This window comes from Diabrotica virgifera, chromosome 6 (assembly GCF_917563875.1).
Source record: "Diabrotica virgifera virgifera chromosome 6, PGI_DIABVI_V3a".
NCBI lineage: Eukaryota > Metazoa > Arthropoda > Insecta > Coleoptera > Chrysomelidae > Diabrotica > Diabrotica virgifera.
Window position 1 is genome coordinate 23,836,516 of NC_065448.1, and position 18,930 is coordinate 23,855,445.

Consider the following 18,930-nt stretch of genomic DNA (forward strand, 5'->3'; position numbering starts at 1 on the left):
CAACGCGAGAACAAACATATACTTCCGGTTTAATTACTGCCTGTCTGTCTGTCCGTCCGTCCGCGAATATAACTCCTCCGTCATTATACCAGGTAGAATGACAAATGAGGTGTCGAATGAAAGCTTATGACCCAAGGATGGTAATAAAGATGAAAAATTTGACATTGGACTTCCGTTTTTAGAGTTGAAACCAGAAGTACTGTTTTAAACTCTCCGAAATAGTATAAGCAAGCGATATATTATGCGACGTGCCTCAGCAAGATAAGAACAAATGTATAGTTTTGGTTTTTATATAATTTCATGTGACATATTAATCGAAGACTATTGAAAAATCGAGTAACTCCCGGTTTAAAAATCATTTTCGTTTAAACAAGTATGACCAAAAGTTTAGTAAAAATGACTCAAAATTAGTGAAATTGTAGGTATATCAATCGACGCAATGTTACACGAGGAGTTCAAATATCGACGTCTGGTTCTACGTTCTACGTTCGGACAGTGGCGTGCGGTGACTTTTCTAGAGGGGAAGGGATTCAATAAGGATATAAAAATATTTTCTTAAGGGTCGAGGATCGAGCCACTTCCCACCTGATAACACTCTGATGCGCTATAGGGGCTCTCTATCAGCAAAGTGCTTATGTGAGACGTCCTGGGTACAAGGAGTCACACACTAAATCCTACCCCGATCAATTCGTGAGGCACTCTATTGCCGCTATTTCTAGTGACTATAGTGACCTATCATTGATCTGTATTGCTTGCTCGGGCCTTAAGTCCTCGCTCCGGGCTTCGTTTCCTAAAGAAGAGATCTATTTAAATGTTTTTTTTAATTCCGAGGCATTTTCCACAACACACAACTTTCAACAATATGACACTTATTTATACTTGAGCTCTATTCTCCTATCAACTTCTGATAATTGTTGAATTCGGTCTTTTTCAATGGACTTGTAAAGTCTGTCTTCGCTTGTTGAATTTCTTGTAAAACTTTTAATGCATTTTAATACTGAAAAACTTCGTTCAACTGATGCACTTGTGACTGGGATAATTTGTAGTAATTCACATAACTTGGACACTTCACACAGGGACTTGTTTAAACCAGTAGTTATAAGAAATACCCAGATTTCTGAGTATATCTTTATCACTAATGTGAGTTGTTTCATAAACAACACTTAACTTATAATGCAAAGTTGGCATATCAAAATATTTTCATTATTTAATCGTAGTGAAATAAATTCCTCTGTGGGAAATTTTGATGAATTATAATTAGAAATATTAAATAAGAATATATTATATAGGGTGCCCCAAAAGAAGTGGAACGGTCGAATATTTCGCGAACTAAACATCGGATCGAAAAACTGAAAAATACGTGTTCAATCATTTTCAAAAATCTATCCAACGACACCAAACACCAACCCCCAGTACACCCCCTGGAGGTGGGGTGGGGGGTAACTTTAAAATCTCAAATGGAAATCCCTAGTTTTTCTTGCAGATTTGGATCGTTACGTAAAAGTAAGCAAATTTTATTCAAGACATTTTTTCGAACTGTGGATAGATGGCGCTATAATTGGGAAAAACGATTTATCCTGATACCATAGGTAAATTATAGAAACGGTCTAATATCTCACGAAATACACTTCCAAATGAGAAACTAAAAAACAAATTTTTAATATTTTTCGAAAACCTATCGAATAACACCACACATGACCCTCCAATCCACCCCCTGGAGGTGGGGTGGGGGGTAAATTTAAAATCTTAAATAGCAACCCCCACTTTTTATTGCAGATTCGAATTCGTCATGAAAAATTAAGCAACATTTATTCGAAACATTTTTTAAAATTGCTGATAGATGGCGCTAATAAATCGTATTTTTCCAATTAAAGCGCCATCTGTCAACAATTCTAAAAAAAATACAAGATCCTTTGTAAAAGCATTGATTAATAAATACATAGATACCTCACCTTTAGGTAAAACCGAATTCAGTGTTAAACTCCGCCCACTTACACCTCTTTGCCCCTCAAGTCTAAGTACTAACTGGCTGGACGGTGGCGACATTTATTGAAATTTTTGTCAAGATTGAAAAATAAATTTGAGTTGCTTGGCTGGCGTAAAGACAACGATATAAGGGTAGTATTCAGCATTCTAACAAATAATTTTAACGCAATTGTAATCTCTATTTTGGAATTCCGATTTTACTTCTGATAAAACGCTAAAAATTGATTAATAAAAATAGTGAAGAGGTTTCTTAAAAATTATTTAATTATTAATACACTACAAAAAAACAAAATAGAAAATACATAATGAAATTAGCAGTGATAATTCACATGTAAATTATTTTTTGCAATTTGTAAAAGAATGATATTTTCAGAACTAATGCGAAATAAACTATTTGAAGTTGATATACAGAATTTCTTTCCAGATCTAACCCATTCACCCCAAGTAAAATATTGCAAAACCTCCGAATTTTAAAGAATCCATTGGATTGGCATGAAATTTGGTATACATATATCTTGATAAAATGACAGGGAATTTCCAACATATAAATAGTTGAGGGCCATCTGCCTAGGAATAATAGGTAAAAGCTGATAAACGGACAGGATTAGAAAGTTTAAAACATCACTAATTAGATCATATTTCAAAACAAAGTAAATAAGTATATTTTACTGTTAATTCTTTTCAAACTAAGATAGTAAAATTAAAATTTTAGGAAAAAAGATATTTATTATTTCTTGTTCTCAAGAAGTACTTTCATTATTGACAATATCGAAACATTTTATTATTAAAAGTCGAGAACAATTAAAAACCACGTTTATATTTATATGAAAGTGCTTTAAAAATGAAGGTATATTACTCTTGAGAAGAATTAATATTTTTTAACAAACTTGGTATACGACTCATAATATTTGACATCTGATTCTTTCATTTTGAGTTTTAGGACATGCAAGTTTTTATCAATAATACATTTTCCCTAAACTGAATAAAAAAGTTTCCATATGATTCCAAGGTTTTAAGACATACTGATATTGTTTTCCTGATATTATAAAATACTTGTTAATATCTACTGTATATATAAACTAAAGCTAATAGTGTAGTTTAACATACAGTTGAGTCCACGATTATTTACCCGTGCGTCATTAATACCTGACGAGATAAAACACATACTTTTGATCTAGCATCATTCTCTTCCACGCATGAAACTAAAGACAAACCAGCTACCGCCTGTTATTATGTAAAAACACATGTTTTTTTTATGAACGCACTAGACTAACTCTATTGCGCACAATAGAGAAAAAATTTTCTAGAGGATTTTGGTTCAGAAAAGATGTTAAAAGATATGACACATTATATTATTTTTGAAGTTCCTCCCACAAACATAAAACTGACAAAATGGTCCACTGAAAGCCGTGTGGACAGTGAATATTATTTCTCTCTTTCTGATTTTCAAAAACTTTAATTTTTTTTAAATATTCTAAACCTGCTTTTAAGTTTTCAGTTGACTTGCTTAAAGTTGACATTGGCTTTCTGTTTGGATTACTATAACTACAATATTTGCTGTTAATACCATCAAAAATATTATTTATAATTTTCAAAAATTCGGCAGTAAGAGAAGCCGTTTTGGTGTGTAACTGCCCTACAGATATTGCTGTTGATATTGCTGAGGCAATTGAGTTGGAAAAAATTTACACGCATTTTTTGAAAATTATTGGGGTTTATATGAACGTTTGTTATTTTCACCATGCATCGTGCTCTCACACTGGTTCTATCGATGTGGTATGTGTATTCAATATCTTGCCACGATATTTGTTTAGAATCGGCAAAAAACGTCAACTTTTTGTTAAGAAAATTATTTCTTAGACTTTTTAAAAGTGGGGTGTATCGAACACAGTGAAAATCCTCTGAACAGCTTAAATAAAGCTCTATTATTAGATGCTTGATCACACAACACTTTTGGTATATACCCAATATTTTGTAATTTTGAAACAACTTTAACTACAATGTTTTTTAAGTTGTCGCTATGTATTGGAGCACCTGTAGCAAGCCGCGTAGCCTTATGTAGCAAGCCGCGCATCATGAAAACCAGACCTGTGTTGGCAAGTTTGTTTGTTCTTCCTAAAGCACCTAAATCTTGAAACCCTTCTATAATGTCATCTAATTTATTGTACTCCAATTGTTTTTTCAAAGACATTTCATCAAACATTAACACACAAATTTTTTCCCACGCATCCATTGTCTCTGCTTTTTTCTTCAACTTGTCAATTAAGGAAATGTTTAAACCAGTTCTTAATTTTATGACACGCAACCAAGTTTGAATTGTTTTTACTGAAGGTACTATAAAGTTAAGAGATCTAATTAAAAATTTTTAACAACTAGGAGACTTATAATAAATGGCCAGAGCTAAATCCTTTTCATTGTGACTCCATTGTGAACGAGTTTTGTGTGAAAACTGCATATTAACAAAAGTGTGCACGTATATGCTTTTATTTTCTAACAGTACCTGTATCATGACTTTGGTTGCCGATTTTCTGTTTTTTGTTGTTCTTCTACAACGCTGACTGTTCTTCTGACGGCACTTCTTCTTTAAAGCATTTACATGATACTCCAATTTTTTTACCTTCTCCGTCAATTCAGTTTCAAGTTTTGTGGGCAAATTAATATCAAAACTGGAAATATCACCGAGACTACTACTTGATCTCTTAGGCGATGGAGTTGACCTAACCATACAATCGCCACTTGTAGATCTTTTACGTTTCGTACCGCAATAAACGTATGTATAGCATAATACTGGTGGGGTATCATCTAAAATAGGTAATCATTGAAATGTATGTGTAATTTTAATTAAAGCAAAACAAGCATCTCCGTTATTTCTGGAGTGATACTAACAACGCATTCATATTTAAAAAAAAAATCTCTTTTGATTTAATTGTATAAAAAATATATAAATCACTCAATATCAACTAATTTTATATAAAATATATTTTAATAGTATTATTCTCATTGACAAAACGCATTAGGCGAACATAAAAATATTTCCAAAGTTGAGTACTGACCTAAATCAGTTGCTAACTGTGCAAATTTTAGAGGAACAGCATTTTTCCTTAATAACTTTCTTTGGCCACTTTGGTAAATGTTCCACTGCATAATGATGCTGGCAAATTACCCTCTGTTTCAGGTCACTGATATCCATCAATATAATATCAATATTTCCGCAGTTTTTTTGCCAAATTTTTGTGCGCTCTACGTCTTTCAGGGCAAATTTAAAGAAAGATATATTATTATTTGTTCCATCGTTTCTTTCAAAACATCCTGCGTAAACACACTTATGCGTTACAGAGGCCATTTTATCTAAAATGTGAGTCCTTTTTTTTTAAATTTTGCTATAACTTGTCACAACACTTGTCACAGATAATACACCTATAGGGTAAGTTCGGCCCTGACACTACTCCTACCTCCTCGCAAGTCAGAGAGAGAATGAGAAATCTCGATACGGTTTTCGAGTAGCGCCATCTAGTTGTTGATACGTCTTTCGGTTACCAAGAGGTGAGCTATCTAGTGGAATATTTATAATCAATGGTAAAAGGTATATTTAAACTACCCCAATAAGGGTTACATCACAAAACAAAACGTTTTCGGATTAATAAGTAATCCATCATCAGTGTTAAGCCAATAGCATTCATGCGTGAGCCACCAAAAAGTTAAGGGTGAAAACCTTTTGAAAGCTGTAAGATGTTAAATGATACTACATATTATTGATAATGATGATCGATGTTGCAAATATTCCTGGATATAACCCAGGGCAACACAGGACTCTAACCCACGTGGATATGATTTGCAAGGAATGAACCTTGCATATTGAAAATTGAGTGTCAACTATAGTGTCAACTATTGAGTTGACACTCAATTTTCAATATGTAAGGTTCATTCCTTGCAAATCATATCCACGTGGGTTAGAGTCCTGTGTTGCCCTGGGTTATATCCAGGAATATTTGCAACATCGATCATCATTATCAATAATATGTAGTCTCATTTAACATCTTACAACTTTCAAAGGGTTTTCACCCATAACTTTTTGGTGGCTCACGCATGCATGCTATTGGCTTAACACTGATGATGGATTACTTATTAATCCGAAAACGTTTTGTTTTGTGATGTAACCCTTATTGGGGTATTTTAAATATACCTTTTACAAAGGATCTTGTATTTTTTTTTAGAATTGTTGACAGATGGCGCTTTAATTGGAAAAATACGATTTATTAGCGCCATCTATCAGCAATTTTAAAAAATGTTTCGAATAAATGTTGCTTAATTTTTCATGACGAATCCGAATCTGTAATAAAAAGTGTGGGTTGATATTTAAGATTTTAAAGTTACCCCCCACCCCACCTCCAGGGGGTGGGTTGGAGGGTCATGTTTAGTGTTATTCGATAGGATTTCGAAAAGTATTAAAAACCTTTTTTTTAGTTTCTCATTTGGAAGTGTATTTCTCGAGATATTAGACCATTTCTATAATTTACCTATGGTATCAGGATAAATCGTTTTTCTCAATTATAGCGCCATCTATCCACAGTTCGAAAAAATGTCTTGAATAAAAGTTGCTTACTTTTACGTAACGAATCCAAATCGGCAAGAAAAACTAGGGGTTTCTATTTGAGATTTTAAAGTTACCCTCCACCCCACCTCCAGGGGGTGTAGTGGGGGTTGGTGTTTGGTGTCGTTGGATAGATTTTTGAAAATGATTAAACACGTATTTTTCAGTTTTTCGATCCGATGTTTAGTTCGCGAAATATTCGACCGTTCCACTACTTTTGGGACACCCTGTATAATTCTACAAATTTTAATTCGTTAAAATTTTGAAAGCGAAAATTCATTTTTTGTGAATGGTATCAAAAGGTCTCTCTATTGTCGACATTATCAATCTTCATTCTTTTTCTTTCATGTTCAAACCCCATATTTTCAGTTTTATCCCAAATATTTTTAAACTGCTCTCGTTTTTTAATTATCGTATTAATAAAGTCATTAATTTGTCTTATACAAAATGCAGTGTCAATTGACTTCATCTGTAAAATGTCAAATAAAAGATCAGTAAAAGGAAAAATCTCTGCAAACAATTTAAATCGAAATATTCTTTAAGCGAATGTACAGTCGGAAAAATGAAAGAATACCCATGAACGAACATATAAAACACGCTGTATTTTCCTGTCACTGTGTCACAAAGAAAATTGCCCAGCGCAAGTACATGTAATAATAATTATTACATGTACTTGCGCTGGCCAATTGTTTTTGTGACACGGTGACAGAAAAATACAGCGTGTTTTATATGTTTGTTCATGGGTATTCTTTCATTTTTCCTACTGTATGTACCTATTAAGCACCCCTAACAGTCAGAGCATCCCACTCTTGGAAGGCGATCGAACGATCGCTTCTGCAGGGTACCAAAATTCGCGCGACTAGTGGGTGCCGTCATTGAACCCTGAACAATTTTTATACGGGACAACTGCATGACAAGCGGCGATTTTGAGATGCGCTTCTGTCAGGGGTGGACCGAGTAGTTGAATTGTGTGCATAGTACATATTGAGTTCCTTCCTATGCGATTAATTTTTAATATTTTTCAATGCCTATTGTCCAGGTAATAATATGTAGATTACGGGATTGGGGAAAATTTTTGATAATTAAATATTAGTTAATAATGTATTTTGTTATATCGAAGTATATAGTAGGGAAGCGGCGCTTCCCCCGCTTCCATGGACCGCACGCCTCTGCGTTCGGATCACTTTAAGTGAAAACCTAGGACTTACGAAGTCCAATTACTTGTTGAATTTATACTTATCTCTCTTTATTTGTGTTTTGTAGTTTGGAGGAATTAAAGAGGGCGATTTCATTGTCGCGGTGGCCGACAAAGATGTCAAATGGTCCTCGCACGACGAAGTAGTAACTCTTATCAAAAACGCTGAAGAATCTCTGAATCTCAAGCTGGTTACTCCAATGGATAGAAACTATCTGAAGGTAAGATTACATATTTTTTCATTTATTTTTTTTATTATTTTTTTAAGAAAGTTAGTAAGAGATAGATTAGAATAGGTCAATAAATTTAAGTACCTGGGGTGTTGGTTCGATGGCAGCCTAAATCCTGATCTAGAAATAAGATCGAGAATAGACCAGGCCATAAAATCGTAAGAAAAAATCAAAAGACTTACTATGTGATTCTCGAATAAAACTCGTAATTTGACTACGTTTACCGAAATGCTACGTCTGCTCAACTCTTTTCTTTGCAGTCGAAACGTGGACCCTTAAAACATCAACCATAAATAAATTGGAGCCAAAAAAGCTCAAAATATAACCCAAAAAAAATATATGGCACGACACTGCACTACCGGAAGACTCACATTTGAACAGTTAAAGAAAATTTCAGCTTCGTTATTCATTGGTTTTAGCAAAAAGCAGACAAAACAAACTTCCTGCGGTATGGACTTTATTTAGCTATAGCTACTGCAAACAAAGATGGTCCATTCCGCACTAACGTATTCTTTACTTTTGATTAACCTTGTACTTATACATAACTTTATTTACTGACTGCTTCACTGCACTACGCACTACTGCCACAGGATATACTTAGGTGTATTCGTACACCCAAACATTGTACAAATGCCCATATGGGCTAAAAATAAGCCGGTATGGCTTCTCTCATTAGAATGCCTTACCTAGCCGAAGATCTAACGGGTAGAATCTATGGGACCTGAAAACTATAAAAAATTTTATGATATACAGGTTCGGATGAAAGTAAGTGCTTTCTGAATAAGATGGAATTAAAACAAAAGGACCCCGCAGAAACCTTATGGGAAATGGCTCTCTGTCAAATGCTCTGAAACTTTGGGTTCTGGTAGTCCTTGATGTGTAGAACAAAAGACTCAATGATATAGGCTTATATATGACTTTTAAGATATAGGCCTCTGAAGTTATAGGTACAGTGAGGACGTTTGAGTTGGAATAAATTCAATTTCTCGAGAATGGGCGACTCTGGAGATAAATTACGAATCGGGTCGATTTTTATTTTTAAATTATAATTTTTTGATATATATATCATACTAATGACGTCATCCATCTGGGCGTGATGACGCAATCGATGTTTTTTTTAAATAAGAATAGTGGTCGTGTGATAGCTCATTTGAAAGTTAATTCAATTCTCTATTCACTAATATAAACATTAACATAATTATTAATACAGGCAGCCCAAAAATTTTTTTGAATTAAATTAATCGAGACAAAAAGAAGAATGTATATAATTTATTTAATTCGAAATACATTTTACTATCAGAAATCACAAAAAAATGTTAATTTGAAAAATAAACATTGCTTTTCGCTTAAATTAAATGTTCAAACTGCTAAGAGGCAGGTGGGTGGCAGCTTTAATATTGAATTTAAGCGAAAATAGTAATTTATGTATTAAGAGCGAAAAGTGATACATTATTGCTTGAGAACGCGTCGAGCGCTAATTACTCGAAAGCCATAATGTCACTTTGCGCTTGTAATACATACAGCATTTTTTCTACAATTGCTTAATAAAATGAAACTACTTTTAAATCATTAACTTTATTGTAAATTTTTTATATCTGTCATTATATTGTCATAACATTAACTTTTATATCTTTCAGTTTAAATATTCAATGTGTTTGTATTGTACGGTTGTACGGTTGCTACGGATGACGAGCGTAAAATTAAACTTTACTCGCTAGAGAGATAAAGTGACGGTACTCACTAAAAGTCAACTTTTCGTTGTCATTGACAAGCGAAAAACTCTTCTTTATCAAGTGATTGTAGAAAAACAATATTTATTTATTGAATAAACATTTTTTCCTGTTTTCGGACAACAGTAAAATGTATTTCGAATTAAATAAATTATATACTTTCTTCTTTTTGTCTCAATTAATTTAATTAAAAAAAAAAGAATGTGTGTATACTTTGTACGCACGTAAGAAGTTATACTTCTATTATATGATTTCTTAAAAATAAATATATTTTAAACAGTTTGTTTTAGTTTTTTAACACCAAACTAATTTTGTGCTTACCGCTTTCAAAAAAATAAAAAAAAGTATAGGATTGCACTGGATTCGAACTCAAGACCTCTCGATCCCTGGACGAATGCTATACCAAATACGCTACAAGGACTGTGTCTGTATCGGTTCGAACGTACCTAATGACAAATCACGGTAACAAACAATTCAATTCAATTCAATTTATTTCCAAAGAAGAATTTTGTACATTGTATTTAACAATAATATTATATTTAATATAATGCACCCACTTCAGGGAAAAAACACACTAGGCAACTTAATACCTGTATTGTAACCTTAATCCCTGAAGGTGTACAATCTAATTGTACAATTTTAAACAGTAAGTACTTGTGGCTGGTATAATTTACATACTCTATGATTGACAAAATACAATTGAAAGTGAGAGGAGAGAAGACCTAATCGGCATGGCGCAACTATATTTACTAGAAGACAGTTTGGCTAGAAAATTAATTTTTAGAAAATGTTGAATTCAATTGTTTTAGTTAATATCATATTTTTTATGGTTCTTTTGAACTGTTTATAATTTATTATTGTTTTTATATTTTTTGGCAATAAATTAAATAGAGTTGGACCATAATAAAATAGTGATCGTTTTGTAATTGTCTTGCTGAAAAATGGTACTTTAACCAAAAGTTGTTGAGTTGCCCTTGTATACTTTTGATGTTGATTTATTTTTAACTTACTTGAATTGGAAAATACCCAAATTAATGATTGCTGTATATAAATAGATCGGACATTCATTTGTTTTAGCTCTTTATATAAAAGTGATGTGGAAAAAAGTTTACTTTTTTTAAATATTATTTTAAGAAGTGTATTTTGAGCTATCTGTAAAATATGTAAGGTATTACTAAATGTACCACCCCAAACAACAATACAATATCGTATTATAGATTCAATCCAAGAGTTATATAGGATACTCAAGGTTTTTTTTGAGAGAATGTCTCTTAATAAGTAAAATTTAGGCATTAAGGATCTAATTCTTTTTGCAACGTGTGCCACATGCTCACGCCATCTCAGATGCTGATCAATTATAACTCCTAAATATTTAATAGATTTAGTTTTTTCTAAAGAGGGACATGGACATGCCTGCACACTGTTGCAATCTGAACTATGAATTTTTAAACTAATATTAGTTGGCTGATCAGACATAGTGGGAGAAAAAGTAATAAATTTAGTTTTTTTTATATTCAGACTGAGCAGATTGTGGTTAAGCCATAACTGTATATTACTTATGCCAGATTCAGCTGTTTTACATACGCGGTCCCATGTTGAATCTTTAAATACTAAGACTGTGTCATCAGCATAGCATAAAATTCGCCCTGAAAACCCATGAATTTCGGTTATACTATTAATGTACAGTATAAATAGAATCGGACCTAGTACTGTTCCTTGGGGTACCCCAACAGTAATCTCTTTAGTTGAGCTAATACAATTACCTATTTTAACTTTTTGTGTTCTTTGAGATAAATAATTACTAATAAGATTTAAAGCTATACCTCTTACCCCATTTTTATATAATTTGTTTAGAAGAATCTCATGTGATATAGTATCAAAAGCTTTAGCGAGATCCAGAAAAATTGCTAGACATTTATTTGATTCTTCTAGACATTGTACTGTTTGATCAACAAGATCGATTATAGCTTTCTCTGTGTTAGCTTTTTTCACAAATCCGAATTGCCTTTCGGTTATAATTTTATATTTATCAAAGAATGTAATTAGTCTCTTTTTGAGAGATTGTTCAAAAATTTTCGAAAAACTATTAATGACTGATATAGGACGGTAATTGTCGACTTGTTTTTGATTACCGGCTTTGAAAACAGGTGTTACAAGTGATTCTTTCCATTGTGTTGGGATTTTTCCTGTTGTATAACAGAGATTAATGATATGAACTAATGGAGAAGCAATGTGCACATGAATATTTTTAACTAATTTCGAAGTAATTCCGTCTGGTCCTGGCGCACTATTATTTTTTAAATTAGATATTAGTAAAATAATTTCGTTTATATTTACAGGTTCCAAAAAAATTGATGATTGTAATTCTAAGTCTCTTTCAAAACCCGGTGGTAATGTAGTTTTTGTAATACTATCAGCCATTTTTTGCCCAATACTTGTAAAATAATTGTTAAACATATTTGATTTCTCAATATGATTAGTTATTTGAGTTCCTTGTGTATTAATCAATGGAATATTTTCAAGTTGATTGTTTTGTTTACTTTTGCAACCTGAAATTTCATTTATAATAGACCACATTTTTTTATAGTCACCGTTTGTTCCATTAATTTTAGCTTTATAAAAATCATTTTTTGTCTTTTTAATTAGATTACTTAAGTGATTTCGATAAGTTTTATATTCTTTGTCTAGTTCAATAGAGTAGTTTTTTAATAGTTTTCGCTTTAGATTGTCTCTAGTTTTAATAGACACTATTAAACCAGAACTAATCCAGGGTTTAATTTTTTTACATTGTTCTTTATTTTTTCTTTTTATAGTTTTTGTTGAGTTTATGATGAAATTATTTAACTTATTTATAAACTTATCATAAACAATTTGCGTTGTATTACTTGAATATAAGTCATTCCATGATTCACCGGACAATTTTACGTTTAATTGTTTATAATCTATTATCTGGGCGGTATCGTTTAAATTGGACAGCGGTTTATCATTTTCAGTATTAAAATATACAAACGGTGTATAATGATCTGTCATATCAGTAGTAAAAATTACAGGATCAATTCTAAACGAATTTTGTATTGCGCAATTCTGTCTAATAAATATATGGTCTAACGTAGTACTTGATTTTTTAGTTACTCTTGTAGGTTTATTAATATAAGAAGTATAGCCAAACATATTTAGCATATTTAAATATATAACTGTTTCGGGAGAGTTTTGATTTTGTAAGTCAATATTGATATCACCTAGATGTATTTCAATATCCATCATTTGAATTTGCGAGAAATATGATTCTAAATCATTAATATAAGTATCAATTTTACTAGAAGGTGATCGGTATGAAGCTGTTACACCAAATGAATACTTAGAATAAGTAGAATTTAATAAATATGTAACTCTAAGAAATTTGTTATCATTTATTGATATTACTTTAACGTCTGCATTAATTGAATTTTTTATGTAGATGGCAACACCATCACATATATTTTTTTTAGAATCATTATAAAACAGATTATATCCAGGATTATTGTAATTGCTTACCTCAAAAAGATTTCTCGTTTCAGAGAGAACAATTAAATCAAAATATTTTTCCATAGTAGCTACATATATGGTTAATTCATCAAGATGTTTTCTGAGCCCACGAATATTAAAATGAACAATACCCATACCTGATAGATTGTCCGTGTCTCTCTCACCAACAAACTGTTCCATATTACTAATAATATTTGTATCAATTGTTAAATTGTTATCTAGTAGATTAAGGAATTCAATCATAGAATTTGCTTTGATGGCATGCTTAATTACCTCCAGCTCGGCCAACCTATAATGAATTTAGACATGAAGCCTTAATTATTCATAATATATTATGTTGTAACTGAAAACCTAAAACAAATATTACTCTTTAACATAAATTAAATAACTTCTAGTGAAACATCATAACAAACTCAACAACAATTACTACGTAAATACTTTTTCCAGATGAGTACAGTCTTTTAAACTAATAATTTTATTATCTTTTTGTATGTATATTTTCCCATCCATAGTCCAAACGTTTTTTGCGCCCACTTTATTTATTGCCTGGTTTAATAATTGCATGTTCGTAGCACTTAGATCTTCTCTAACAACGATGCCGGTACCCTTAAATAATTTTTTTCCTGCATAAATTCTCTTTTTCATTTCATACGTTGTTAACTTGAGGAAAATTCCTCTATCCTTATTCTGTTGTTTTTGTCCAACCCTGTAGCATACTTCAATATAATTAGTTATATCGATATTTATTTTTGATTTTAAAAGCTTAATAATTTCGTCTTCTACCTTCTCATTTGATTTTTCTTTTAAATTAAAGATTCTGAGATTAAATTTTCTATTTGCTTGATCCAATATATTAATTTTTCCTTTCAAATTATGATTATCCGTTATCATATTCGATAACTCTTGGTTAACCTGCTTTATAGAATTTTGATGTTCACTTTCCATTATTTTTATCTTATCACTTAAGCTGTTTACAGTTTTTTCAAGCTCATTTATCGTTTTTATGGTTGCCTCGGTCACATTTGTAGTAATAATTTTTAAAAATGATTCAGATTTGAAAGCACTAATTACTGCTGCTTGAACTGCTTTTTCAATTTCTTCTTTCATTTCTCTAGTTACAACCATTTTATATAGAAATTAAATTCGATGATTACAAATGACCAAACTGTAATACTAATATGACTTCAACTGATTTCACTGTTAAATTGTTGGGAGCACGGGCAAAGCACGTCTACTCGCTAGCACACATCAACTCGAAGTCAACAGGCAAGGTGAAGTATAATAAATATACAATAAAATGATTTAATAATACTCATCTTACTCCTAAAGAAGACAAATCCAAAGACACAAGAATTATAATAAATATATTTACTAAAAACACTAATATATTCTTTTCATACCTTTTCTTGCACTGATATATTTATACACAACTAGAAAGATTTAGCAACTAAACGCCATACTGTCTGCGTGCGCATGCGCGCAGTATTATGAAATTTTACTCTCAATCGCGCCTAAAGAAGTACAACTTTAAAAAAATTTTGGGCACCTTGTATAAATAATTATGTTAATGTTTATATTACTGGATAGAGAATTGAATCACCTTTCAAATGAGCTATCACACGACCTCTATTTTTATTTAAAAAAATCGTCGATTGCGTCATCACGCCCAAATGTATGACGTCACTAGTATGATAAATAAACGAAAAAATTATAATTTAAAAATAAAAATCGACCTGATTCGTAATGTATCTCCAGAGTCGCCCATTCTCGAGAAAATGAATTTATTCCAACTCAAACGTCCTCACTGTACCTATAACTTCAGAGGCCTATATCTTAAAACCGTGATTTTTTGGAGCTATGCGCCCATTGAGTCTTTTGTTCTACACATCAAGGACTACCAGAACCCAAAGTTTCAGGGCATTTGAGAGAGAGCCATTTCCCATATGGTTTCTGCGGAGTCCTTTAAAGGAAAAAAAATTGAAGGTTTTTTGGATCGTTACAATATCTGATCTAGTATTCTTTTTCAGCCATCAAAAGCACCAAGTACAAACAAAGGCTCAGTCTCGACCCATAGCAGCAGCTCCGGAGTCTCAAGCGGCATGTCTAGTCCATCCGGTTCCATGGCCCAACATAACAACAACAACCAAAAGAAGTCGAATTGGAATCCGTTCAAACGACACTCATCGTCCAGAGAAGGAAAAGATTTTTACGAAAACGTCATCTTACGATGAGGAAAATTTTGTTTTACCTTTAATTTATTTATCGAATTGTACATTTTATTCCAAGGTAGGTTAATTTTTGGCGTCGGACGGTACTGAATTCAATGATTGTATCAATGTTTAAGAATGTATTGAATATTGATTTCATATTGACAATTTAACAAAATACAATTAACTAAAAGAATTCATATTTACTTTGTAACACTTTTTTAATTAATGGAAAGCGAAAAGTCTGTATTAAAATTATTTAAATAATATTTACTAAATAGATTGAAAATTAATTTCAGGCAGTATCAGTTAGGGTGAAGAAACTTATTCGTCTCCTCTGATGCCTTTTTACTTATTGTGAAGCATATTCACCATGTATCTTTTGTTGTAGTGATTTTCTCTCACTTCACAGTAACTAACTATTCTAGCTTTTATCCAACATTCTAAAATCATCATTGTAAGACTTTCAAGATGGCCGCCGAGCTCCTATTGCTTTATTGAAGTCAAGCTGCCTACCTAAAATGGCGGAGGTCAGCTGTCAACATATGACCAATCCAATATGGCGGCTGGTAGCTGTCAGCATGTACACAACCTAACAGAGCAGATGTCAGGTGTCTATCCAATATGAAGACTCTTCTTTTCTATAAAATCTGCTAAAGTTTACTGAAGTTTTATAAATACACTAGGTCTTAATACAGCTTGTGACAAATGCTCAACATGTGACCAATCCGATATGGCGGCTGATAGCTGTCAGCAAGTATCCAACCTAACAGAGCAGATGTTATGTACCTATCCAATATGAAGACTCTCTTTTTCTGTAAAATCTTCTAAAGCCTGCTAAAGTTTTATGAATACACTATGGTTTGTTTTTAAACCAAGAGGAGTAAACCAAAAAGACAGATTCATACCAAATAAAATTACTAAAAAAATCACAAAATAAATCTTCTTTTCTAGTTGATCATATCGGCCTTGGATGATAATCCATAAAGAGTTATAAAAACGAGTGTTTTTTTTTATAAAACAGACTAAAAATCTAAAAATTAAAAGAATAACGCAGCAAATTTAAAAAACGCTGATATAACTTAATTAACCTATGAAATGCTAAAAGTTTCAAAATTTTATAAATGTCATTAAAGTGAAAATTTCATAACAGTGGAGTAAACTTGCCTGAGGTTGGACCAATTACAAACAAGCATTACGGCGCGGTAAATTTGAATTACTCCTCCAGGTTTAAAAACAGACCATAGGTATTACAGCTTTGGTCCTTATACAGATTTAGTACATACTTTACTATCCAATAACACTAAATTATGTTTGTCTCTAGTCGCCTCTTTCAGTGATACTTTTTCTCCTAAAGGTGCATATTTTCCTGTCAAGTCTTGGCTTTCGAGTGCCATGATTAGTAACACAGTTGTTGGTTTCAAACCATAGATATATTACCAATAGATGAGGCTAGTTATAGGCTGCTCAATGTATCGAGGTGTAACGCCAATATCAAGTACAGTGCTCTAGCTATCTTTGTCTGTCGTACGAGTGTGAGTGTATCTACCAAGAGGTGGGAGTAATGGAACGACACAGACACAGTGACAGCGGCCATCATATGCTAGAGAGAAAGAGCTAAGCACTGGTAGAGAGAGATAGATAGACCACCGACCCGAACTGTTCCGCGTTACGCTATTTTTCGTATCTTGCCTAATCCACGTATTATTATATCTATGTTTCAAACACCAGTGATATGCATTTAGGCTAGGCTTCAATGTAGTGGTTTCCCCTTACTTTATACATTCTTATGCCGTATTTTTTATTCATCCACCTTCGGGGCCAATTTCTCAACCCCATGACAAAAGGGTGCCCTACCACTTTACAACTCATCGACCCAAAGCCGTTGGTTCCCAGATAGCAATATAAACTTGTTTCAAACTTGCAACAAGTTTGATACATCAAACATGAAAGCTTGCTGCAGGTTTGCCATGGCAACTTTGCAAGCTTGCAGCAAGTTTAAATCAAACTTGCTAGTTGGAGTGTGACAAACTTGCATGAAGTTTGTTTTTTCAAACTTGGTACAAACTTGATATAATAAACTTGCTGAAGGTTTGTTTTTGTTTTGTTGCATGAAGTTTGTTTTTTCAAACTTGATACAAACTTGCTTAATGTTTGTTTTGACATACTAGTCACAATTTGAATAAAACAATGTGAATAAAAAATACAATACCATTTTATATAACTATTTATTCAGTAATCACTCAAGTAAAATACAATCTATTGTCTAAAATTATTTATTGGAACTTAAACCCGCTACCTTCAGATTCCGATGCTCAGTTTTGTCTCAGCTCCGAAACAAATAAAAGAAATTGTTATAAAGTCTTGTTGTGTGAGCAGAATTAATATTTGCTATAAAAAAGAGATAAAAACATGTTAAAGTAACAATTTTACAATAAAACCTAAAACTTATTTATAAAAAATATATTATAATATGTTTATTTTAGATAGTATGTATGTAAATACAGTTAGAAGCTACGAAAAACATAAAAAAAACTTACCTCAATTTCACCAAAGCAAAAATAATACCAATCTGTACCTAATCACCACAAGCAGGTGGGTCTTATGAAAAACTGAAGAAAACAAGCTTCAGCTTAGTAATTAAAGTAATAGTCTCGGATAATTGTACGGTAAATGTTGTAAAAAATCAAAGAAAAATATCAACATAGGATAGGACATACCTAACCACAAATTATCACCGCGTCACCACTCACCGCTCCGCTTGGCAGGATGGCAGGTTACTTTTCCCGTGTTGCCAGCTGTCGAGTAAGCTTTTTCCCTCAACGTACCTTAAAAATTCCCACTTTTATGATAAAATTCCCTTCTATGCTCCTATTTAAAAAATCTGTGAAAATATGTTGAATTATTTTCAAATATTTTGATTTTTATAAATATTTTACAATTTGTACTGGAGCAAAGATTCCCTTATAAGTTAACTTTTTCCCTTTTACGTTGAAAATTCTCGCAGAAAGGGAAATTTACAACCCGTGGCAACACTCTCGTTTTCGTGGGCGTGACATCAGTCAGGGTAATGAACGAAACCGAACCGAACCGACCGTAACGTGTAAGTCAATCAAATAGATGGCACGCGTGACGTGGCTTTGCAACTGTACGCTTGCAGCAAAGTTGCTACAAACTTGAATCATCATCTTTGTCATAACAATATTGCAGCAAACTTGACACAAACTTACCTCGTCATATTTGACGCAGCAAATTAAATCAAAGAAGAATCAAATTTGCCACAAGTTTACATGGTATCTGGGATATTAACTGTCAGCAATGCGGTATCGTCTGAATATCTAATAATGTTTATAAGTTGGCCATTTAAGTACTGTGATACCATCTGATTTGTTTGAGGCTTCTCTAAAGATATCTTCAGAGTATTTAAATAATGCTGGTGACAGTATCCAACCCTGTCGAACCCCTT

At 32.4% G+C, this 18,930-nt stretch overlaps 1 protein-coding gene across 4 annotated transcripts in view; it reads left to right on the forward strand.

Annotated features, from left to right (window-relative positions):
* The window catches only part of LOC114331272 (rhophilin-2), a 394,761-nt gene extending 376,684 nt beyond the window's left edge, over positions 1-18,077 (forward strand). For all 4 annotated transcript variants that reach the window (XM_028280789.2, XM_028280797.2, XM_050654837.1 and 1 more), the window contains 2 exons: positions 7,841-7,993; positions 15,285-18,077. In XM_028280789.2, the coding sequence (XP_028136590.2) occupies positions 7,841-7,993; positions 15,285-15,488 (357 nt within the window). In that variant the 3' untranslated portion in view covers positions 15,489-18,077. The remainder of the gene's footprint in view (positions 1-7,840; positions 7,994-15,284) is intronic.
* Positions 18,078-18,930: the final 853 nt, after the last annotated feature.